The sequence below is a fragment of the Chelonoidis abingdonii genome, chromosome 3 (genome assembly GCF_003597395.2).
Source record: "Chelonoidis abingdonii isolate Lonesome George chromosome 3, CheloAbing_2.0, whole genome shotgun sequence".
In the NCBI taxonomy this organism is placed as follows: Eukaryota; Metazoa; Chordata; order Testudines; family Testudinidae; genus Chelonoidis; species Chelonoidis abingdonii.
The window spans coordinates 205,854,011-205,879,423 of record NC_133771.1 but is presented as its reverse complement, the minus strand read 5'-3'; the positions used below and the strand labels follow the sequence as shown (position 1 = coordinate 205,879,423).

At 40.1% G+C, this 25,413-nt stretch overlaps 2 protein-coding genes across 8 annotated transcripts in view; one reads left to right on the top strand and one right to left on the bottom strand.

The window, feature by feature from the left end:
• ESF1 (ESF1 nucleolar pre-rRNA processing protein) overlaps window positions 1-6,879 on the bottom strand; it is a 60,060-nt gene extending 53,181 nt beyond the window's left edge. The window contains exons 1-4 of one of the 3 annotated variants that reach the window (XM_032789849.2): window positions 6,761-6,819; window positions 5,321-5,359; window positions 4,460-5,168; window positions 2,099-2,388 (exon numbers count right to left, since the gene is read on the bottom strand). In XM_032789849.2, the coding sequence (XP_032645740.1) occupies window positions 2,099-2,388; window positions 4,460-5,135 (966 nt within the window). In that variant the 5' untranslated portion in view covers window positions 5,136-5,168; window positions 5,321-5,359; window positions 6,761-6,819. The other 2 variants (XM_032789852.2, XM_032789851.2) reach the window with 2 other exon arrangements.
• A 64-nt stretch (window positions 6,880-6,943) lies between these two features.
• On the top strand, window positions 6,944-24,939 carry NDUFAF5 (NADH:ubiquinone oxidoreductase complex assembly factor 5). Of its 5 annotated transcripts, XR_012655638.1 has the most exons (12): window positions 6,944-7,300; window positions 9,568-9,608; window positions 11,250-11,313; window positions 13,855-13,902; window positions 14,018-14,121; window positions 14,499-14,538; window positions 16,730-16,927; window positions 18,965-19,025; window positions 20,549-20,632; window positions 21,015-21,097; window positions 21,189-23,163; window positions 23,216-24,939. XR_012655638.1 is itself a non-coding variant. In XM_032789856.2 (11 exons), exons 1-11 carry the CDS (start codon window positions 7,079-7,081, stop codon window positions 21,270-21,272), a joined length of 942 nt encoding a protein of 313 aa, XP_032645747.1. In that variant the 5' UTR covers window positions 6,944-7,078; the 3' UTR covers window positions 21,273-24,525. The 5 variants fall into 5 exon arrangements, 4 of the variants coding, with proteins under 4 accessions (XP_032645747.1, XP_032645746.1, XP_032645748.1 ...); XM_032789856.2 differs by having other exon boundaries at window positions 16,817-16,927; window positions 21,189-24,525; XM_032789855.2 differs by having other exon boundaries at window positions 21,189-24,525.
• The last annotated feature ends 474 nt before the right edge of the window (window positions 24,940-25,413 follow it).

Genomic DNA, 25,413 nt, shown 5'->3' with positions numbered 1-25,413 from the left:
CAACACTTAGCAGAGAAAGCTTCCAGCACACTAATGGTTAACAGAGTTTTAAACTCTGTCAAAATAAGCTTCAGAATTCATAATCGAACAACAGGAAACACTCCTTCTAGCAAAGGACCAAGAGCACTATCATCAAGAGATGCAGAAATGAACTGAACTGATGCATCTCGCATTAGCACTAAATTGCTCACTTTTAGGCAGCCAATATGTCTAATTGTTTCAAGTAAAGGAATACTACGAACTAATAAGTAATTAGTAGGGCTGTCGATTAATCTCAGTTAATGCCTTTAATTAACTGAAAACAAAATTAACTTGTTAATATTTTTAATGCTGTTAATCACATGCATTTGGGCAGGGAGGGAGGCATCAGCTGTGGATGGACCTGACATGTCTGGTCAGGTGCAGTAATCCAATCTGCCTCCAGATAGCAGGGAGGGAAGGGGAGAGGAGAGGAGAGTGGCTCCTACCCCAGCTCTGGCAGAGAGGTAGGGATCCCGACCCTGCCATACCTCAATGCCTTCACCTCCCTCCACACCATGCCCCAAAGTCCCTGGCCGCCCCCTCGTTCAAGGGACCAACCCTCTGTGGCCATCCCCTCAGTCTGGGGACCAAGACATATACATACCTGGTCCCACACCATGCTCCAATGCCTCTGCTGGCCCCTCACTCTGGGAACTGACCCCACTCTCTACCGTGCTCCTGGCTCTGGGGATCAACCCTGCACCACCCTTGGCATGCCACTCGCTCTGGGGACTGACCCCACCACCACACCGTGTCCCAATGCCCCTGGCCAGCTCCTTGCTCCAAGGGCACCCCAAAGAAAGCAGGGGCCTGGTGAGTTCAGCCTCCCTGCATCAGCCTCTCCTCAGCCTTCCTGCATCAGCCTCTCCTCCCCCACCACATGCCCAGCCCCTGAGGTAAAATCCACTGACCCTTGCAAACAAGGTGTGCTCAGCTGAAAGGAGCCCATCTTGCTGATTACAGAGAGCTGAGTGAGTTCAGTATCAGAAAGCACACTTCCAGAGGCAGCAGCAAGATACTTTCTTTACCCTCCTCCTGCACAAGTCATTGCCTGCTCCCCCACCACTGTAACCCCCTGTCCTCTCAGACACTACTCCTGCACAAGTCATTGCTTCCCCCGCATTCAGATTTCTAAGATCAAATTCTCCTCCTCTTTGGACAGGAGGCCCTGGTAACCAATAAAACCCCCTTTGGACAGGTAACCCCCTTTGGACAGGAGGCCCAGAAAACCAATACAACAGGAGAAGCATTAAGAACTCTCCCTTCTCCTGAGCAACTCACACCCTTCCCATCTCTAGAATACTGATTTTCTGAGATAAAAAAATCTTACCCTTTCAATAAGCCAAGGCTCCTCTAAAGGAGACATACTAAATAGTATAAACAAACAGGGCTGACAATTCAACGCAGTTAACTCATCTGATTAACTCAAAAAAATTAACTGTGATTAATCGCACTTTTAATCATACTGTTAAGCAACAGAATGCCAATTGAAATGTATTAAATATTTTTGGATGTTTGTCTACATTTTCAAATATATTGATTTCAATTACAACACAGAATACAAAGTGTAAAGTGCTCACATCATAATAATTTTATTACAAACATTTGCATTGTAAAATTATAAACAAAAGAAATAGTATTTTTCAATTCACCTCATACAAGTGCAGTTATGTAATCAAAAAACACTATATTTGTAAATTGCACTTTCACGATAAAGAGATTGCACTATAGTATTTGTATGAAGTGAACTGAAATAGTATTTCTTTTTTTTACAGTACAAATTTATAATCCAAAATAGTCACATAAAGTGAGCACCATACACTTTGTATTCTGTCTTGTAATTGAAATCAATGCATTTGAAAATGTAGCACACACCCAAAATATTTGAATAAATGCTATTATTAACAGTGTGATTAATTGCAATTAATTTAATTGCTTTATAGCCCTAATAATTAGCTACAAAAATTTTGCCACTCTATTCATTTGATTGATCAGTTATAGTCATTTTTCCACTCACAGAAATATCCTCTAATCTGTTCTGTATACTATACTATCACTGACTATTCCAAAATGTTACCTCATCTGCACGAGGAGCATCCATATGCAGTTCTCTCCAGGCATGCTCAATCTTTGGTGCCTTTGTAAATACTGCAGACATATCATTTTCCTCTTCATCTTCAGAACTGGTTTCAATATTTCCTATCCCCCTAGCCAGATCGGGCCCACTGTCACTTTCATCTTCTTCTGAATCAATATCACTATCTTCCTCTCCTGTTTCTCTGGCATCTTCTGACTCCTCTTCCTCTCCTGTTTCTCCCTCATCTTCCAACTCCTCTTCCTCGCCGGTTTCTCCGTCATCTTTGGATTCTGCATAATCAAAATAGTATTTATTTTTAGAAATTTCATCTAACTGGCTTTTGTTGATGTTACTTTGTTCATATGCAAAAGCAGCTTTATTCACTGAAAAGGTAAATATCAGATTTAATATTATTTATATGTGTATGCTGTCCCATAAGAGTGTATGGTGCTTTATTAGGAGGAGGGATAGGTCAGTGGTCTGAGTATTGCTCTGCTGAACCCACGGTTGTGAGTTCAATCCTTGAGGGGGCCATTAAGGGAACTGGGGTTTTAAAAAAAAAAAAAAAAAAAAAAAAAAAAGGGAATTTGCCCTGCTTTGAGCAGGGGGTTGGACTAGATGATCTTCTGAGGTCCCTTCCAATCCTGATATTGTATGTAGAAAATTATAACTTTGTTCCTGTTGCAAGAAGCTTACAGTCTAAGTAACCCTACTTATCTGAAACACCAAATATGTAAGTAATCAGGGAATGTCTAGGAAGATGTGACTAGGGTTATTTCTTATTGCCTTGTGGACTCCTCTGTGCTAACCCCAGATGCTTTTGTTTTGCCTGTAACCTTTAAGCTGAACCTTAAGAGAGTTATCTTGATGATTAATTTTTGTAATGGTTTCTTTTAAGATCTACCAAAAGGCCTAAGTTTCAAATGTATTTCCTTTCGTTTTGGGTTTAATAAAATTTACCTTTTTTAAGAACAGGATTGGATTTGTGTGTCCCTACAAGGTTTGTGCATATCTTGTTTAATTAGCTGGTGGCAACAGTTGATTTCCTTTGCTTTCTTTCTCCGCTCTTCCCAGGAAGAGCTTGAGGGTACCTCACGGGAAGGAATTCCCAAGTGTTCCTTCCTGGGTTGTTGGTTTTTTGCACTTGGGTGGTGGCAGCATCTACCCAGAGAGAAGCTGTGACCTTGGAGTTTAATACCAGCCTGGGGTGGCCAGTATTCATTTTTAAAATCCTTGCGGGCCCCCACCTTTCGCACTCAAAGTGCCAGAGTGGGGAATCAGCTTTGATAACTCCTAATGGAGATTCTCCCTTAGCTCAAGTGATGGGTAGGCATCTGTGCTTCTGAAGCAGAAGAATCAGAATTCTATCCTGCTACAATTACGAAGCATCATGGCTACAGGGTACAGCATAGTGACAAACACAGAATCCTTGTGGCTACAGAGATGTTACAATATAATGCTACTTCATTAAAACAATAATAATTCAAAGTCTGAACACATGAAAATCAACAGTCCTGCCCACTCATCATTCCTAGTAACAGTATGAATGTTATTTCATTCTAGTATGTTTTTTGGCAAAAAAAATTAAAAGCACATCACATCTTCAATCTCAGACTTTTGAATCAAGAAGTGTTTAACTACTTTACTATTTAGTTCCAATATGCAATTTGTTTCAAAATGCTTTGAATATTTTAAATTTTTCCTTCCTCAAGTCTCAACATCAGGATAGTTTTAATCCTAAATAAGAGAACACAACTATTCATACACAGGACATTACACCAAAACTGCACCATCAATTTCAAGTTCTGAAATAAGACTGCAGCAATTAAAAATGACTGACAATACTAAGTACACTGTAGAAACATACACATTTTCCTTTTTTTTTTAGAAGTACGCTTTTCCCCTTTCTTAGTGCAATAAATTAATAATCTATACCAGTTCTCTTTCGAAATAGCATTCTTCCCAAAGAGCCTAAAACTGTGAACACATAGAAATGTGGATCAAAGTTGCTCAGATGCTAAAGCAATTTTTGTTTGCAGGATCAGATCTTAAGTTTCTTTCTAATTCCCTTGGTGAATGTATTGATAGATGTCTTCAACATTTTATTCTTTCAAACTGTCCTAACAAATGTGAAACAGCTTTACCACTGGCCTTGATTAAAAATTAGTCTCTCCCAATAAGATGAAACTGCACATATAGAAGCTTTATTTAAAAGCAGAAAAGGCTAGATCAGTTGTTTAAATGACTGAGCTTGCAAGCTGGTCCAATAAGATTTCCTTGTCTACTTTGTCTGACCCAGCAAAAGACAAATACATACTTTTAAAAAAAAGATATATAACATGTTCCTTAAATTTAACAAACCTGATTCAGTTTTCTTTTCCTCTAAAGAAAACTTTGTTTTGGGAGCCTTGACTGATTTAGTACTACTTGCTTTTGAAGTCTCTTGTTTGCTTAGAGATGAATCTGAGCTCACCACAATTTGCTTGTTTTTCCCTTTCCATATGAGTCCTTTATCATCCTGTGTAGGATCACTTTCTACATTAATTTTCTTGCAGTCCTCTTTCAGCTTTGGGCTACATGAGCTGGCAGTCCTTGTGATGCTTTTCTGTCCATTCTGGGAGTCATCAGATTTTGATGGAGCTCCACATTTGTGGCCCATTTCCTGATTAACTATTTTGCTTTCCCCTTCAGTAGGTTTGTCAAGCAATTTCCCAGAGTCTATTCCTCCTTTCGATTTTGACTTTTTTTTCTTCTTCATTTTCTTTCCAGCAAATACTTTGGTGTCAACTCCTGAAAGATCAGAGTCTGAATCTGAAAGATTATAGAACCGTTTCAGATCCTCTGTAGAGCTGTGGTTAACAGGACGGCCTCTTTTATCAATAGTATATTTCAACTTAAACTTCTTGTCATGAAACATAGCCTGAAATCTTTTGTCAATCTTGATTTTGCGGTCTTTTTCTGGCATTTCCCAAAACCTAGGGTCCTTTGTAACACGGCTAAACCGCTCATCGCTAGTCAGTTCCTTCTTGGATGCCATTTTTTGACAATTTTGAATCAGAACTTGATACACCTAAAATGTAAAAATACACACAGACCAATAAACCACAAAATATAGTGCTTAATATAAATGTTAACAAAGTCAAATGCTACTTCAATGCATATCACTAAAATAAATTATATAAATGTTGTGTTAAAGGTAACAGAGCATGTATATTCACTGACATCTATATTTTTTGGATGTCAGGCAGGAATGAAGTAAGGCTGGAAGAGAGGAAAAAAATTCCTATTTAAAAAGACCTCAATTCAAAATTAAAAAAAAAGAGTTAAAAGTAGTTTCAGGTTCTATGTCTGTTCAAGTCATCATGCCACATTTTGTGCTTTTACAATAATATTTTTGTTTTCTTATTGTTTAGGTTTGAATTTATTATTTTTAGAGATGAGAATGTTAGGGTTTTTTAACGTATGCAAAGTAAATTGCTTATCAGCACATTTTAAAAAGAAAATAATGTTTGTGTACAGTAAGCTATTCAGCTTAGTTGACTTTATTTACCCAGACATGTTCTGTAGTTAGAATAAGGGCACTCCCTTAAGTAAGTATACTACAGCACAGTAAGTATCTAGTTCTAGAATTAAGAAGAATTATTCTCTTTCACCAGCTTCCGTCTATATAATTCCCCTTTCCTCCTTATAGCTCACTCTGACTGTGAGAAGAATGACAATAGTTAACCAAATTACACTGAGGAACACTGGTATCAAAATACTTCCCTAACCAATGAATGAAGATTTGTGAGAAGTACCCTAGCACCTAACAGCTACTCTTTCTCCTATTGGTTCATCAGCACCAGCCTTGGATTCCCACAGACAATGCAGGAAACTGACTACTATGAAATCTGGAACCACGACGCCGCCCAGCTCTAACGCTGAACAGCTGCATAATCTCACTATCTGCCCTGTTGTTGTTGTCCCCGTGTTTGCCCCAGGATATCAGAGACACAACGGATGAGGGAATATCTTTTATTGGAGCAAGTTCTGTTGGTGAGAGAGGAGTTACGGAGCTCTGCAGAGCTCTTCCTCGGGTCTCTCTCAGTAACAGGGGTTGGTCCAATAGGAGATACTACCTCGCGCACCTTGTCTTTGCAATCATTATGGCAGCTCGTGTCCCGGCTCCCTACTCTCATCCATCAGTCTGGCCAGTCTGAAGCCGCGCGGTGACCTCCGCCGAGGGCAGCGCGACTTCAGCCAGCGCAGCACCGGGGTGGGGTGGGGGGTCACTTCGATCGCGATTCACTTCCCGGGTGTGTTCAGACAAACCTCTTGCCCGAGCCTGGCCGAGGTTCTGCCCAGCCAGCAGGCCTGTGCCGCGGCCGGGCCCGCGGCGAGCGGAGCGGCAAGGGCAGCGGCGGCGGCTGGACACGCCACTCCCGCAGGGGCTCGGAGGCAGGTTCAGACGGCGGCCGGCACGTGGGACCGCCCCCCAGGTTCGCGGCGTGGCCCGGGCGGGCAGTGCCCCCGCCTCCCTCTGCTGACCACGGGGCCTTCCCCGAACGGATTCAACCCAGCGTCTCCTCAGCCACGCGACCGCGGGAGGGGGCGGGGGGGAGCGTATCCCCTTGGGGGCCACGCGCTTCCCACTAACAGCTCGACCCCACTAACGTCCCTCACCTGCTGCCGCTTGCCCAATGACACCTCCCTCTCGCGCGCGCCACCTAGGTGCAACTAAAAGTGCCCTCGCACGACGGAGACTCCGACAGGACACATACCCCACTATAGGCCTCGATTGAATTGAGCCTGTACGCATGCGCAGCTGTCTCGAGCTCACGCTCTCGGCAGAGGTGACGATCCTGCGTGATAGGGGCGGAACTATTGGCCCCTAGCAAGGCCGCCGCGGACAGAGTGGGGGAGCTCAGCGCATGCGCAGTGCCTCCTATTCGGACGGACACTTTGTCTCTGTGGGCGCGGGTATCCTTTGCCTACCCCCTCATGAGCGCTGCCGCCCTGCTCAGGGGGCCCGGCTCCCTTCTCCTGCGGGCCAGCTCGGGCTGCTGGTGCCGGCGCTTCTGGGCGGCGTCCGGGAAAACCGCCCCCGCTGCCTCGCCAGGCTCCGGGGCCCGCAGCCCCTTTGACCGACAGCTGAAGCGGAAGCAGAAGAACTGGGCGGCGCTGCAGCCCGAGCCCGCCAAGTACGATTACCTGAGGGAGGAGGTGAGGCTCTGGGTCCGCGCTATCCTCTCACGCGGGATCCAGCCCCTCCCCGGCAGAGGGGAGATGGGACCCCGGCCGCCCCCGGTTCCGGAGCACAGAGGGGCGGGGAGCAGCTCCCGGGCTCTGCGGCCCTGGAGGGAAGATGAGACCGTGACGCCTCCCGCTCCTAGGTCCCTTCAGAGTCCCGCTGCCATAGACTCACAGAATATATCAGAGCTGGAAGGGCCTTCAGGAGGTCACCTAGTCCAGTGTCGGGCTCGCTCCCTCCCTGCCTCTGCAGTTGGCCGCTCAAAATTTTCTTACTGGTGGGGTGCGTGATCAAAATATTCTGGAAACCACTGATCTAGTGTAACCCCCTGCTCAAAGCAGGACAAATCCCCAGACAGGTTTTTTGGTGGTGGTTTTTTTTTTAAACCCCAGTTCCCTAGATGGCCCCCTCATGGATTGAGCTCACAACCCTGGGTTTAGCAGGCCAATGCACAAACCACTGAGCTGTCCCTCCTGGGCAAAGGGCAGGGCAAGGAGGCCCTCCAGCCAGAGAACCTACTGCAGGGGATTTTCTCTGCACTCCCAGCGATGCCAGTAAAAGTTGTCTGTCACCAGCTAAACAGCTTTTACAGTGTCATACAAATAACAAAGCATGTGTAGGTGCAGCCCTTGCAATGTCAATTGCATGAAATAATTTAGTGGCCATACTATCTCATTCGTTCTGCTGCCAGTGTGGCCTTGGATTGCTGGTAGGACCTGCACCATGCACACTTTTTTTAACAAAACACTTTCTCCACTCATGTGCTTGTCTCCCATTTTGAGAGGATGGGGAAGATGAGTAAAAGGTGGGTGTTAATTTGGGTTTATAATCTGGGGTAGCAGTTGGTTAATTTGGGTGCATTGAGAATGCATGACCACTGGGCTGAGCATGTAACTGTAAAAATGGATAGATGGGGGGAGGAGTAATGAAAATGTGGTTTGTGGCTGTACAGGAGGAAGGGACATATAGGCAGATCCTAGTTCAGCTCTTTCAGGGTTACAAAGGGTTAGGGTGCATCCATCTACAATATAGTTTATACACTAGAGTACAATATTAATGATCACATATATCTCCCTCTTCCAGAGGTAAAGGGTGTCAGTGTAAGGTGTTCAGGATCTAGCTGAGTGTTGAACAGATCCTGGCTGTACTCCGCCTGGTTATCCCCTTTCTGGCCCATGCTGAAACCTCTTCCTTGTCTGCTGTCTGGGGTAGAGGGGAGAGGCATGTTTCTCTTCTTTAGAGTGTGGGGTTCCTTCTCTTCAGGATGCAGTGTTCACGGTGGTTACAGTGGAGGTGGTAGGGTCCCTGATAGGTAAAGCACTCAGTTCATAAAAGGCACAGGTCAGGCAGGTGACTGAAAACTCATTTTCCTTCACCTTCTGTTCTCCTTCCTCAGCCCTTTCCCCTTTTGCAAAGCACTAAGGGCTTGTCTACACTGGCACTTTACAATGCTGCAACTTTCTCACTCAGGGTGAGAAAAAACACCCCCTGAGCACTGCAAGTTTCAGCGCTGTAAAGTACCAGTGTAGAGAGTGCACCAGCGCCTGGCTCTATTCCCCTTGTGGAGGTGGGTTGTTTTTATAGCGCTTGTAGTCGTCTTTCCCAGCACTATGCCGTGACTACACAAGCCAGATTAAAGCGCTGCTGTTGCTAGTGAAGATGTACCCTGACACTGCTCCCTGGAGAATGAGTTTTGCTATCTTCTTTGCCAAGTTACTGCCAATATTCTTGTTCCTGTGAGAGTGCCATAATGTGAGATGGACTTCTGGTAGCTTTGACTCCTGAGCAGCACAGTCTGAAGGTGCTACCAGACAGGTTGCTCCTGAAGGGAATATTATGTTGTGGTGTTGCATGTGTACTGCTTATGTTGGTATAGGTTTGTGCATGTCCACACTTCTACTGTGCTTGTATAGAATTATACAAGAATGGGGGCTTTCTCTGAAAAGGAGCAAAACTAAGCCAGAAGAAGTGGAGAGTTCTGCTAGTAGGTAACAAAATTAAGTGTAGATACATGCAAGGCTGTGCTGAAAAAAAGTGTGAGCTTTGCTGGGACAACTTTCTAGTGTAGACCTGGCCCAGGATTTTATGATTTGACCCTCTAACAGCCCCTCCCTCTTTGTCCCCACCCTGCACTGCTAACAAAAAAAGAACTTTCTACTCTCAGGGAGAACAGGAATGGGAAGCTGATGGTTAATTCTTATTTATAATGCCTGTATCTTAATCTCTTGCAATTCTCTAGGTTGGTGGCAGAGTAGCAGACCGGGTGTTTGACATAACCAGGTAAGTTAATGATTTTGAGTGAGGGATATCCAGTATCTTTTGACTCTGGAATCTACCCAGTTAAAAGTATGAATTAAAGTAGATTCTAGTACTGTATCTGTCTGAATCCCCTTGCCAGTTTTTGTGGTTCAGTCACCACATTTTCTTATGTTTTCTTTTTTCCCCTACTCCTGTGTTGTGTAAGGGCCCATATTTGGGGAAAGTAAAGGAGTTGTATATTCAGGAAAAACAGTGAAACTGACTATAGATCGAATACTGTCAAATGTACAAAGTAAAAAAAAAAATATAAAATAAAGAAATATTTTCCTTCTGATCTTTCAGTTACAGTAATTGTAGGTCTTGTTTGTGATAAAACACTTTCAAACAGAAGTTAAATTTATAGTGTCTCTTTAGTAAAAATTTAGTTCTCAGGTATTTCAGTATTTACATAACATCAGAGCCGGCATATTTACGAGATTCTCATTGTCCACAGGTTATTAGGGAAGCTGAGCAAGGTCCAGGGACCATGTCCTCGTTGTTGGCCTAGTCTGCCCTTGCTGCGTATGTGCCCTCCTCCCTGCCCCACACACAAAGTGGGAGTGGGAAGATGGGTGGGATCACTATCAGAGTGCAGTCTCTGAATGCTATATAGGGGGCTCAGTCATTTGTTTCAGTCTGTAGCTATTAGATGTCTGAATGTGAAGTTCTATCCCCCTTTCATCTCTGTTCAGCAGGCAGGAGAAAGAGGAGCTTGCCGAAAAGTGAGTGGGGCAGTACAGTACTGTGCTAAACGTAAACTACTAAAATAATAAAGGAATCTTTTAAAAAAAAAAAATTTGACAAGGCAAGAAAACTGTTTTTATGCTTGTTTCATTTAAATTAAGATGTTAAAAGCAGCATTTTTCTTCTGCATAGTTAACTTTCAAAGCTGTATTAAGTAAATGTTCAGTTGTAAAAATTTGAAAGACCAGCCATAACGTTTTATTCAGTTACGAAAAGCCTCCATTCCCAAGATGTTCATAAAGCTTAGATTCTACTGTAGTAGCAGTGAAACTGAACATCTTGTAAATATAGTGCTTTGCTGCTGCATCACCAAGCTGTGAGCAGCAGAGGCAGTGCAACTATATGTCTGCCAATTCAGGAAGTCAGCACTACATGGATTTACACTAGTTCACAAATTTCAATTCTTCAGATGTTTATGGCTTATACTCTCACCATTGGTAGGAGAAGCTTGCCACTGTTAAGTGAGAAAGTAGATTTTTAAAATCATGTAAGATGTCCTTACTGTCCTTCTCAAACATTCACTTATTTTGAAAGCCAGTGTTTTATTCTGTAGAAACTTGAATTCAAGTTAAAGACTTAACATAATTTTTATGTAAATAGAACATATAATGAAGTTGCATATTTTTATTTTCTAGAATTTATTGTGGCAAGAAAACACACATGAAGTCATAAATGGGGAAAATAGCCTTCAAGTTACATGCATCAAGTGCCATTAAAGGAAATATAGGCAATATACACCAAAGGAAAATGACTTTAAGCTGTTTTTATTGACATTAATTGAAATCATATTTAGTCAGAAAAGATATTTGGAACTTCATAAATTTATGGAATATAGTAGTTTTACTTGCATGCTAAGGAATTTACAATTCTTTTGCTTAGAACATTCCCTCTTGCGTTGGATGTTGGTTGTGGAAGTGGCTACATAGCTCAGTATCTCAACAAGGTACTGTATGTTTATGCTTGTGTCTAAAAATAGTACAAATCATTCTTGTCATGCTGTGCTATTCACAAATGAAAATTAGAGATTCTTCGAAACCTCGTGGGTAATTTGTTGCTTCTTAATTCTTAAGTCACAGTTTAGAGGTGTGATTCTCCCACCCTCACCTCTAAAATGTATTTCCATGAAAGATGTAGACTAGACCAGGGTTTCTCACAACACATTTTTGGGTGGCTTCAGAGTGCAGCCACCAACTCTCGCTGCTGCCCACTCTGACAACTTCTCCTAAAATAATTAACTTTAGGAAAAACAAATGGGCACATACACATGTCCAAATCACTGTAATTTATTTCTGTAGGGTTTTTTTCTCTTTTTGCAGTCTCAACAATTAAAAAATAATGTACAGTTGTCTCTATTCTTTACTGGACCTAAACAGAATAGAAACACAAATAAGGTGCTTTGCATGCTTTGCCTTTTTTGGTGGGTGTTTCTTTTTTTTAAAGAATTGCTAGCTAGTAAGTCTGCTATTGTGAAAATTATGTTTATCTGTTTGTTAATATTATTTTTCACAGCAGACTTGCTAGCTAGTAGGGAGTCGGTGAAAAGTGATATTAACAATTACCACTTTTCACAGTAGAGTTTCTCAGCCCTGGCAAGAGGGGAACAAATTAACCTCTGGCTGGGGAGGTGGGTAGGGGGCCCAGAGGCGATGCGGGTGGGAGCCCAGGGTGGGAGCTCAAAGCCCTGCAGCTGGGGACTGGAGCCTGCCACCCCAAGACCAAAGACTGCTGCCCACCACCGCAGAGCTGAAGCCCAATCCTCGCCTCCTCCAGGAAGGAGGGGAACTCATGCTGGCCGCCTAGTCCTACAATGCTTGTGGCTCCTGAAGGGGAGATGGACCAGCCCCTGCTGGTGGCCTTAGGGGAGGGGTTGATGCTTTGTCTTCCCTACCCCGCAGTCTCTGCCCAGGAGGCTAGATAGTTCAGTCTTTGTCACCTCAGTTAAAACTGCCAACAAAGATACCATTTGCAATAGGGGTTCTGGGATGTGAACCATCTTCCCATTATGAATGAAACTGAGACCACTGATTCCTTTCACGCAGATCACAGAATCATCACTAGATGGTAACTTACAGTTTATAGCACCTTGGGTCAGACTTGAACTGGTGTTCTTAAGATGAAAAGTCCTATCACTCACTCCTCCATATTTAGACTTCTTTACTGGAAAGTAACCAGTAAGACCATAATTAAATTTTAGCACATAAGATAAACTGAGGATGTATTCCTTTTTGGTAGTCTCTTGTTTTTATGAAATACTTTAAAATTCTTTTTTACACAGTTGTTTGCAGTGTTGTTGTTGCCAGGTTGGTCCCAGGATATGAGACACAAGGTAGGTGAGGTAATATCTTTTATTGACCCAACTGCTGTTGGTGGAAGGTACATGCTTTTGAGCTACACAGAGCACAGACCTGAAGAGCTCTGCTTACCTTAAAAGCTTGCACCTTTCACCAACAAAAATTGGTTTAAAAAAAAATTACCTCACTTACCTTGTCTTTCTAAAATACTGACTCTTCAGGGGCAACATTGTGCTTTTCAGTAGATAAATTCAGTTAGTGATAGTGCACAGAACATACATGCATCCAGTATGTAGTGGCATAAAGAGAAGCTTTAAGGCTAATTCATCTGATTCTGAAGTAGCAGATTAAACTAACCTTTATTGACTGGAGTAGACAAAGTGATTAAAGCAAAAAATGACTAAAACAGTGTACAGTATTAAAGCTGCACATAGTGTAAATTAAGTCTGTAATGACTTTTAAAACTATAATTCCTGGATTTTCTTTATGCTGACAGTAGCATGACACCCAACGCTAACCTTTTCTCCAGTACTTTACTATAATTTTCTTAGTGGGTTTTGTCATCATAATCTCCTGGTTATCTGAAGGCTAGATTAATATAATGCACACACTGGGATGCACCATAAGGCTCTTCAGAAACTAAAACTAGTGCAGAACCCCCCACCACCTCCTTGATAAATGGAGTCTCTTGCCCTGAATGTGTATCAATCAGTGCTCCATGATCTGCATTTGGTTTCCTGTGGGTTTTTGGGGGAAATTGAAGGTGTTGGTATTAACCTATCAAACCTTCCTACCTGAGACTTTTTCTCCATGCCACCGTTGTCTCCATGGATAAGATCTTCAGATGTGCTCAAGCTGGACCTATCTCAGAATAAGAGGTGAGGGCTCTGGCCAGGCTTCCTCTGTAAGCACTTTTTAGATTTGTATTATGCCCTTACCCCAGTCTGAAATATCACAAATCTGTTGACCTTAACACATGCTTGGCAGTGTGGCTTGATTAGGAGGGATGCTGAAAAAGCAAACATTATTGGAGGGGAAGGTGCGGGGAGAATGCATAGTGGATTTTTTTATTTTTGAGGTTGTCTGTTTTTACTTACTGTATTTAAAATATTTTAAGACACCTAAAGCGTTCAGAGAGATTGCCTCTTCTTGGTTTATAAATCTAAATATTTGACAGATTTTTCTTATTTCAGGAAACAGTTGAAAAACTTTTTCAAGTAGATATGGCAGAGAATGCTCTGGTGAGTAGCAATCTGACTTCTGCCTGCCATGCTTTAATTCCACAATACTGAGAAACAAAAGAAATATAGCATCAAATGCGGTTTGAAATTGTGTATTTATTCTAACCTGACTTAGAAAAATACTATGGAAACTGAAATCCCCACTGTCAGTGTTGTAGCTGATGAAGAATTCCTTCCCTTCAAAGAAGACACATTTGATCTTGTTGTTAGCAGTTTAAGGTTTGTATTAATCATTTCACTAAAGTTTAATGTTTGTAAAATCAGATAAGGGGATAGCAGTGTTCTTGGGTAAGAAAATAAAGGGTTTAACTAGGCAATGGCATTTGAATAGTATTTCTGAAGTCAAGCATTTTCTAGTCTTATAGATCTTTGATAGTACTATATATGAATTTAGTCATTCTTGAATACTATCAAATTTGTTGTGCAGGTATTTGACAACTTGTATAATTACATTAAAAACTTGTATTGGGGAAGAGTTGATGATAGTTCTTTGCTTTGGCTTCTGAAGTGTGTGTTTTGCTGTGACAACTACTTGCCTTTACTCAAATTTTATTCACCACTTTAAACCTTAATAAAATGTACACTTTGTATTTTAGTTTGCATTGGGTGAATGACCTTCCTAGAGCTTTTAGAGAGGTAAGAAAAACTGTTGCTGTTCCCGGTAATCAGAACTAATTTTGGTTTGCAGTTACTTCTCATATGTACTTCCTTCCTCTTTTGCTTATTTCTAAGATGTGTGTAGACAGCTTGTGTTGAAATACTTTTGGTCGTATCCCTAGAAGTCTGATTAAATATGATTTTAATACTGTCTACTCATTTTGTTGTTGTCTGTCATTAAGAAGATTCAAATTCTGCTAGTATGAGACATTAGCTAAAAAAGAAATGATACCACTCTTCACATACTTTGCATTGATAAGAGTTTAAATACCTGAGATGACAAAATTAACAGCTGTGAATTGATTTATCTATATTGATTTTGATACCTGGTTAAGATTGTCCTTTGGTTAACCCATGGAACACGTCTTTCTGAGTGATAACCAAACATAACATAACTTGTACACACAGTCCAGTCTCAAAGCAGTTGATAAAACATGTTATGTTATATTCAACTTCCTTAGACTGCAACAATTTTCCATGCAGAAGTATTTCTTACATCAGAATATCTTCCAAATTGCAGCTAGATATAAAGGAATTTTCTTCAGTTAAAAACTGCTTGTGCTTTATGACTAACTTCCTGCTATGTAACTTTTGGACCAATGGCTTAAAGTAATGGATTTGCAGCTAATGTCTTAAACTTAGCCCACATATACTTGATACTAGTTACTGAACGATGCTGTCTGCTGACTTGCTGATCAAATGTCTCTACATTAGCACAGAATAAGACACCTTGGCTGATAACCTGATTAAATACTACTCATTCCCCCCACTATCTTGCATTGCACATTACTTCGTAAGTCAGATCACTTACGTCTTTTATATAAATTCTGTTTCGTCAGAACTGGATGATTCAAGAAATAGGTATCAGTCAGGAGCCTTTTTACCACAATGACATTAGTTGGAATTCATCGGAAGCAAGTGGTGACTGAAAGTTGTTACTATCTGATAAGTCTGGTTAGCTGTTTATTACCAGACTTATTTTATTTGTCATTCATAGTGGACAGTTTTTTCTATGCTAAGCAAAATACTTATGAAGCTTGTTGGCACTCTCTCACAAGAGGGGTTCAAGAACTCAAGTGTTAAAATGTTCTTTCAACCTAGGGGTTTCTCTGGATCAGAGATGGTTATACTACTACACGATCTAAGGACAGACTGTTATCACAAATTCCTCCGTTTGTCACTCATTCACAAGAACAAAAATCACTTTTGGAAAGTGAGGGAAGTCTACTTCTCTATCCTAAACTCTTAAAATTCAAACTATTTACAATACACCTCTGGAAAAGTGGCAAAAATACATAACCTGTCCTCCTGTATTTTCTGTTCACAAGTAAATAGCTGCAGATGTTCTTGTGTCTGTTAAGAATTTTCCATGCAGATACAATAGTCTTGCCTATGCATAGGCATGTTTTGAATTTAATGTGATTTGGTAGTACTTCGTTTCCTAGGGAATTGCTCCGAGGCACAAATGCAAAATGATTACTTTGGTTCAGTATGGAAGATTTTATAGCCTGTTATGCCACTAAAAACTTTGGCAGGATCTCCTCATGTTAATAGAACCCGATACTCTTCTCAGAAATCCGAGCACACACTTAAGATCCATCTTGTGTGCACAATTACTTACGTTTCAGCGTATAAAATTAGATACATTTGCTTCAGAATGGTCAGTTAAAAGTACAATTGCCTTGCCTTTTCTAAATCCGTGGGAGTTGGACTAGGCCCTGAATCATCATCTGATATTAAATTTCACTCAGTTGCATTCTGCTATTGCAGCAGTTTAAAAACAAATTGTGTTGAATGAATGTTTGGTATAGTGTGTGATAAAGAAATTTGACTACGGTATCTTTCAGATATGGATTACTGCTGAGTTCAGACAGTAAATTGAATTGATTACAACAAACACTTTCATTTATTTTATCTAGTCTTACCAAGTATTTTAATATTTCCTGTATAAAATGAACTAAAAGTAGAACCTCCAACAGAAATAAAACATCCAACTTTAAGCTTCTTGTTTCTTTAACTCTAATTCTTCAAGTGCTGGAAAGTACTCAATTGTTTCAGTGGTCTTGGCGCTTCATCCTTTCTGTGCAGGCAAAAAGAAAATTTTAAGAACTTTGTACTAGATAGTAACATTTGCAGACCTTTAATATTAAGCAGATATTCTGTATTATAGATTCATCAAGTCCTTAAGCCAGATGGAGTATTTATTGGTGCCATGTTTGGAGGAGAAACTCTGTATGAACTTCGCTGCTCTTTGCAGCTAGCAGAACTGGAAAGAGAAGGAGGATTCTCACCACATGTATCTCCCTTCACTGATGTCACTGATTTAGGACATCTGCTGGGAAGAGCTGGCTTTAACACGTTGACTGTGGTAATTATCAATATGATGAGTGGAACAGTTTGGAAAATTAACAGTGATGCCAATGAGTAATACTAAACTCCTTGGGTTCTAGGATAAAGGATATTGGTTTGTTTCTATTAGCCTTTCAATAGGGAGGTAATAGAGCAAATAACCTGGGCATAGCATATCTCCATGGGATAGACAGAATGATTCTTTAGCAAAGGCAGGTTATCTTCATGGAAACTAATACAGAAATGTACTGTTGATCTGTGTTCATGGTTTCAAAGCTTTAGGAAATTGCAGTGGAGAAGATGTTACCTGATTTCGTAGGACTGGTTCTGTCGTGAGCATAAGTAGTCTGCTGTTAGTAAAATTAACAAGGAAGTCTGACTTGACTAAATCAGAGGTGACTGTCATAGCTGAGGTGATAGTGATTTTTCCCTCTTTATATTTCTAGCTCCAAAGATCAAATAGGTGCTGAGACTAGCAGTAATACATGTCGTCATAAGGTGGTATTAGGTAAAAACTTGTTTCCACAGTGATAGGTGCAAATTATAAACTTAACTTGGTGAATGACAAGTCACATGAACTTGTGCTCACCTTGAAATTAACTGTCCAAAGCATCTTAATGTTTTTATGAAACTAAATAAATACATATAAACATATTAATTAAATGAGTGCATTTACTAAGTATACTAGACGTGACCTAGATGATAGTTGGTCACAAAACTACAATTGTGCCCAGACTCCTAAAGCTGCCTCATAATTGTTGCTAAACTGTGTGTATTGCATGCCTTGAGCTTTACAATGAACTAAACCTTTTCTTTCTTTAATATTAATTGAGGTAAATATTTTCATTTTATGTGTTTGAAGTGGTTTAAATATGGACATAAGTGCCTAACTAAGTGGCCTGATTATTCGGAGATATGAGAACCCATAGTTCCGGTTTAAGTCAATTGCTCATTTGCCTTAGCAATGTAGATGTGTTGTAATTAAGTATTGTGTGTTCTGTATGAAAAGTATCTTGCATTGAACCTTGCTATAATTTTAATTTAATAATGCATTGAAGAACCATAAACATGTTAGATCTGTTGCTGTTCCTGTCAGGACTGTTACACACTGGTATTAGGAATATGGACCACAAAAGAAATTTTGTAATCAAGATGTGTAAACTTTGGGTACATAGAGATTGGACTATTATATGCACGTTCTTTCATAGATGTTTAAAACCCCATACATGGAACTGGACTTGCAGAAGGTGGTCTTTTACTTGGGCAGTGTAAAACAACTCTTGTAGTTTATGGAGACTGACATCTCCATTTGCTGAACTGTGTATATCTCTTGCAAAAGGAGTTTGAAGTGTCAGAGTAGTTCTGGATAATCTATACCTTGAGTAGTAGAGTGGCTTATACTCTTTTTAAAATCGATAGGTATGAGATTGCAGTGTTTCCTTTAGGATGCAAAACTCCCTTTTGTCATCCATCTCCTGATTGTACTCTACAAGAGGCAATAATCCATTGCTTCCCTTAAAGACCACAGCATCAGCTAGTTAGGAATTTGGCAACACTGAATTTATTGCCTCTTTACTTCTATTTACAATTCAACTTGTTTATATAAAATCCTGTAGTTTTGACACCTGGCTACTTTAGCCTTCCTCTGGTCTCAGCACCATTATAATTTACTGAGATCAGCTGAGGTAGTGCTTTTGCACCTAGAGGTCCAGTGGGGCTTGGCTTGGTTAGCTTCTGGTCCACACAACTTTTTTGAGAACTTCAGACCTACTAGTAAAAATGTAAGACACTAATGGTCAATTGCTGTTTTTTCTCTTCCTTTTGCTTATAATGGCACTTTAATCTGAATTTGGTGATTCAAGTTGAGTTACTAAATATATTTCTATAGGAATGTAGACATGGCTATCCGTGTATATTTTTCTTAGTGTGATTATGTTGCATAAATGGGAGACAAGTAGTAAAACAAGTTGTATAGTTATGCAAATTATTTTCTTTTCATAGAGCAATCTCTTGTTTTCCTTTAATTACCTATACACTTGAATTAAACATTTTTTAGGATACTGATGAAATTCAAGTCAACTATCCAGGGATGTTTGAGATCATGGAAGATTTGAAAGGCAAGTAAATTTTTCACAAACAACATGTAGGTTATTGTTCAAAATTGGCTAAATACAATAAGGTGTGGTAGTATTTGGAGGCTAGAGGTTGTACCTGTTTCTTAACTCCAGCTGAACTTTGCAGAAAAGTTCTCCTGTTATCTGAGAATTGTGAAGTGTTTGACTAGGAAGAATAATTCATTCTAGCCTTGGAATGCCTGAATTGACACATTAATTAGGGCTGTCAAGTGATTAAACAATAATAGAATACAATTCATTTAAATAAATTGTATGTTTTCTACATTTTCAAATATATTGATTTAAATTATAACACAGAATACAAAGTGTACAGTGCTCACTTTATATTTATTTTTATTACAAATAATTGTACTGTAAAAAACAAAAGAAATAGTATTTTTCAGTTCATCTAATACAAGTACTGTAGTGCAATCTCTTTATCATGAAAGTTGAATTTACAAATATAGAATTATGTACAAAAAAACTTCATTCAAATATGAAAGTTGAGAGACTACAAGTCCACTCAGTCCTATTTCTTGTTCAGCCAATTGCTCAGACAAACAAGTTTGTTTACATTTGCAGGAGATAATGCTGCCTACTTCTTGTTTACAATGTCATGTGAAAGCGAGAACAGGTGGTGTAGCTGATGTCACAAGATATTTACATGCCAGATGTGCTAAAGATTTATATGTCCCTTCACGCTTCAAACCGCCATTCCAGGGCAAATGTATACATGCTGATAACGGGGTCTACTCTATAACAATCCAAAGCAGTATGGACTGACGCATGTTCATTTTCATCATGAGTCACATGCCACCAGCAGAAGGTTGATTTTCTTTTTGGTGATTCTGGTTCTGTAGTTTTTGCATCAGTGTGTTCTCTTTTAAGACTTCTGAAAGCATGCTCCATACCTCATCTGTCTCAGATTTTGGAAGGCACTACAGATTCTTAAATCTTGGATTCAGTGCTGTATCTATCTTTAGAAATCTCACATTGGTACCTTCTTTGAGTTTTATTAAATCTGCAGTGAAAGTGTTCTTAAAATGAACAACATGTAGTGAGTCATCATCCGAGACTGCTATAATATGAAATATATGGCAGAACGCGGGTAAAATTGAGCCAGAGACATACAATTCTCCCCCATAGAGTTCAGTCAAAAATTTAATTAACGCATTATTTTTGTAATGTGTTATCAGCATAGAAGTATGTATTCAGATTCTGAAAATAAGCAGACTAACTTGCTTATTTAAAAAAATCAAGACCATTACATAGCAGAATAAATCTTCTGGATGATAACATAGTGAAATGGTTAACTTTATAAACCATAAATTTAATACAAGCTATGCAAGGCTTTTGCATCTTCGCAATGTAAAGTAGATGTTCCCTTGAATCAAATCTCTGTATGCTGTACCATTCTATTTGGAGGATTCTCCCTCTGTATTGACTAAATATGTGATTTATGCATGAAATTTCAGACTCATGGTGTATGCTGTATCTTTTTTTTTAAAGCTGAAACATATTTTTAGGTATGGGAGAGAGTAATTGTTCTTGGAATAGGAAACCTATCCTACACAGAGAAACCATGTTGGCAGCTGCAGCAATATATCAAGGTATATCATTTAATAGCTATCTTTTTAGCCTTCATTTGTTCTATGAACATTCCTTTTTTCCATGTTACTTTTTTTTTAACCTTTCTTATCTAAGACACAATTTGGTTGTCCAATTTTAACACAAGTACCATTTATTTTTGTAATATCTTTTTAATAGTAATTACTGTAGATTTGAAATAGGTTCACATTTTGTATGGTTGTGATGTCATCTTGTCTTCTGTCTACTATACCTTAATACAATCAGAATTTTAAGGGTCTCCCTTTCTGCACAGTAAAAATAGCTTTCAAAAATACATAGTTGCATTCAGTAAAAACTGTTGTCAGATTCAACATTTCATACTTAATTCTTCAATGTATAAAAACCCATTTCTCTTTTTAATAGAAATGTATGGAAGTAATGATGGTTCAGTACCTGCTACATTTGAGATTTATTACATGATAGGCTGGAAATTCCAAGAGTCACAGGTAACAAGAAGCTTATCCGTTGCTTTATGCTTGAATGTCAATAACTCCCATATTTCACAAGATTAACCCTTTGTTTGTTTGTTTTTTTCAGGCAAGACCTGCCCAGAGAGGTTCTGCAACAGTGTCATTTGGCGATCTGGCAAAAATAAATGCACTTATTTCAAGAAAAAAGTAGTTAATCCAATGGTTACGATTGTACTGGATCTCTTATGGAACTTTGCATTGCAGATATTCTACAGTTGTCAAGTTTCTCCTGTTAATGTCACTTTGAAGAGCTAATAAAGTAGTTACAGGACTTTGGTTTATGTTTTGTTCAATGCATAGCAGTAAGAGAACATAGTATCCATTAAAATCTCTATAGAAAGATGTTATCAATACATTAATAGAAGGGTGAAACTTTCTTTTTTGGTAACTGACAGTTTTCAGATGTAATGTCTGTCTTCACCATTTCAGTGCTAAGGATTGCTCCAAAGGGAGTAACTTTTTTGTTAGTATTTGGGTACTCTGGGTGTAATGATTTAATGATATTAAAGAGAGCATCTGCCTGGTGCTGTGAACAGGACTTTCAACTGAACTAATAGGGAAAAAAAGTCTGCAAATACACAGATCCAATTTAATATGTAAGTAGTCTGAAAATGTTTTTGTTTTTGTTTTTGTTTTTCTTTGGGGGCCTCAAAATATGGGTAAAAACACTTGGCCACCAGTTGTTGAAATTCTCATGTTTGACCTGCATGTAAAGAGAAGTGAAGGAAACCATCCTTGTGAGAGAAAATACCTTGCTTAGGAACTCAGCTAAGTGTCTTACTTCAAAGAATGTATAACTAAACAGTTACTGTGAGATCATTATTTTCTAGGAACAGTGATCCACTGTGTGCATTGAGTGAAAGGACCCAGGAAATGCAATCATTGGAGCCTAATTCTTTACTTAACTATTTGAGCAAGATTCCATCAATGAGGCATGGCAATGCTATTTGTCTCCACACTGACTTGCATTCTAGTGCTGTAAAGAAAAGGGCAAGGACAATACCAATCTAGTAGCCTGACAACAATGCTATTCAGCCTAGGGAGCTTATGCAACATTGTTAGAGTCAACATGGTAGAACCCATGTAGAAAACATACTAGTCTGTAAGTGAAGTACACTAGCTCTTTAGTTAGTAACAGTGGAATAAGTATTCACCAACACTAAATTAGTTTTGGGGAGGGTCTAGTTTCATGATAGGAATACTAAAGTGAGAGTTCTAAATGAGAGACAAGTCTCTTGTGTTTCTCTCTTGTAGACAGAAACTTCCCTCTCCTTGGCTGAGTAATATCACTGACATCAGGAAGGGGGAACATCTTGTTTTTGAGTTAATAGGCATTTTTCTGGGCAACTTGCAGTGTCTAGCCTCTACTATTTAATGTAACTAATTTATGACAGCTTACTTTAAAAAGTGTGCCAACGAGGAAACAGTTGCCTATGAGACATCCACCTTTACTTCGGAATCCAGAACCCGAGCAACCAGCAGATAGTCATTTTAGAGCTCGTATTTGTTAAATAACTGTTCCTACCCTCCTCTACTCCCCTCAAGGTGCTAAGCCCTTTAATGGTATATCCTATAGTATTTGACAGCCAAGGAACTGCATTTTTTACAGCAACAACTTTGCTGTATTACAGGTGCAGGATAGTACACATGAACAGCAATACTAGTAATCCCAAGTAATATTTATACACACTGTGGCTGACTTAATTTCAGGCTTTTTATATCTAGATTCTCAGCCCTAAAGTGCATTGCAACAATTGGACATTGTGCTGACAGCACTGTCTTAACTCAGTCCTGGTCTACACTACACAGGTCAACATAAGGCAGCTTACATGGACCTAATTATATCAGTGTCTACACTACAGCCTTGTCCTGCCAGTGTAAGTCTCCTACTACGCTGCCATAATAACCACCCCCACTAGAGGCATAGAGGTTATGTTGGTGTAGTTAGGGTGATGCAGTGTCTGTGTAAACATTGTGTTACTTACAGCTGCTGTTAGCACTCTTGTTAATTTCACGGCTTTGGTGGAGTGGGCGGGGGGAGGGTTAAGAAGCTGGGACAGCTGGACCCCACTGCCCAGGGGCAAGAAGCCCCAGGTGCTGTCTCCCTGCCTACTCCCCTGGCAGAGAACAGGAAGGTGAGAAGGTCTGGGAGCCTGTGGGCAGCTGAGTTCCTGGCAGAGAGCTGTCAACAGAGCTGAGAGATTCGGCTGTCAGCTCCCCCATACTGTTCCTTTTAGGTCAGTGGAAGTACTCTTAGTGAGGACTTGCACCACCACCCCCAGGAGGATAGTGTGGACATGCACCACTGCAGTAATTACTCCTAATATAGGTTGATTTAAGTTTTTAGTGTGGACATACCCTCTTTCATTGTGCCTGTTGTAATAAAATAATCCAGTAGGTGGAGTTTGACAGAATGGTACAGCATACTCCAAGCAATAAAGTCATAACTGTTTGTCAACCCTGCATATAAAGAAAACTTCAAATAGAATTGAAAAACCATCCTATCTTCTACAGTATTGGGTTTCTATTTATATTATAATTAACAATGCACTCAGACTGAAAGGAACACTCATGTTTTCCCAAATGTCGATTTTTAGTTGATTGCATGTACTGTATATTTTTTTTCTAAATGAGTTTCTTCTCAAGCACTGTGGCTCCTGGTTATGACTGGTTAAGTTTGAAGGGACTAGAGAGAATGAAGAGGAATGTTGTGTGGAAATGTTAATTAGGAGAACTGCTGCTGTGCCTGGTTCTTCTACCAGTCAGTCAGCACTTGGGTAGGAGAGAACTGAAATGTTAGAAACTTCCTCTGCTTCCTTTGCAGAGATGAAGGATGTGCCACTGGGAATAGGAAAAATTGGCATTGTGGACAGAGAACGTGCAGATTTGTTTCCCTCCCCAATGCACGAAAGAGAGAATACAGATAGAGCACCTAACTTGGGAGAAGGCTGGGAGTTACTGGTGTAGGGAAGAATTAGTAGGTACTGCACAGGATCCTTGCTAGTTGGTAGGCAGAAGATTGGTCCTGCTGTTTGCTTGTATATTTAAAAACTTAATAATACTTACTTAATTTAACTTCCTCATACTATTCACAGTACATGATTGTGATGTTATTGATATAAACTGAGACCATATAGAACATGGGTTGCAACCAAGGTCCTATAGTGGCACCAAATCCTATGTGAAGGGGGTCATATAAGGTGTCTAAGACCAGGTTATGGGTTACTGGTTATGATTATGCTGTCTGTATCATTTTGTAGTTGAAGTTATGAATATTGGCTGTATACTGTCTATATTTCACACTTGTGCTGTGTTACTGGGAAAGATCCCAGACAAGTGGGCGTTAGCTCTGCTTAGCCTGCTTGATGGCCCATTAAGGACCATCAGCAACACAATTGACCCATTGAGAGAGGAGGCAGATACGCCTTGTGACTCAGCAGGGTGTGCAGAAACTGGCCCATGTGACTGCAGACTCCATTTTGCTGTAACTTTCCACAGTAAGAACAAAGAAGTGTTCTTACACCTGGAAAAGCCTATATAAGGCGAAGGCCTCATCTCCATCTTGTCTTCAATCCTGCTTCTTACCTCTGGAGGGACTTTGCTACAAACTGAAGCTCTGCACAAAGGACTGATGACCCATCCCAGCGGGGATGTTCTCCAGAGACTTGATTTGAACCTGCAGTTTACTCCATCACTGCTACAAGCCTGAACTAAGAACTTTGCCATCACTGTATGTAATTGATTCCATTTAACCAATTCTAGCTCTCATCTCTATCTTTTTCCTTTTATGATTTATGAATAAACCTTTAGATTCTAAAGGATTGGCAACAGTGTGATTTGTGGGTAAGATCTGATGTGTATATTGACCTGGGTCTGGAGCTTGGTCCTTTGGGATAGAGAGAACCTTTTTCTTTTATTGGGGTGTTGGTTTTCTTAACCATTCATCCCCAGGACGTGTGGGACTGGTGGTGATACTGGGAGACTGGAGTGTCTAAGGAAATTGCTTGTGTGACTTGTGGTTAGCCAGTGGGGTGAAACAAAGTCATTTTTGTCTGGCTGGTTTGGTTTGCCTTAGAGATGGAAAAACCCCAGCCTTGGGCTGTGACTGCCCTGTTTGAGCAATTATTCCTGAATTGGCACTCTCGGGTCCCGCCAGAACCGCATCGTCACAATTATGTAGCAATTCATGTCGCTAACATTCACCTTACAAACTTAAAAGCTGGGTCTACTTTATAAAATCTTCAGGTAAAAAAGCCTCATATCTTGAGTTTTCAAGTGGTATGGGAGCAAGG

Coding starts and splice junctions, on each gene's coding strand:
- NDUFAF5 (XM_032789855.2), top strand. CDS start 7,079: ATGAGCGCTGCCGCCCTGCTCAGGGGGCCCGGCTCCCTTCTCCTGCGG. Junction 14,122..14,498: donor CTTGTTGTTAGCAGTTTAAG/GTTTGTATTAAT, acceptor TTTGTATTTTAG/TTTGCATTGGGTGAATGACC. Junction 14,539..16,729: donor TTCCTAGAGCTTTTAGAGAG/GTAAGAAAAACT, acceptor TCTGTATTATAG/ATTCATCAAGTCCTTAAGCC.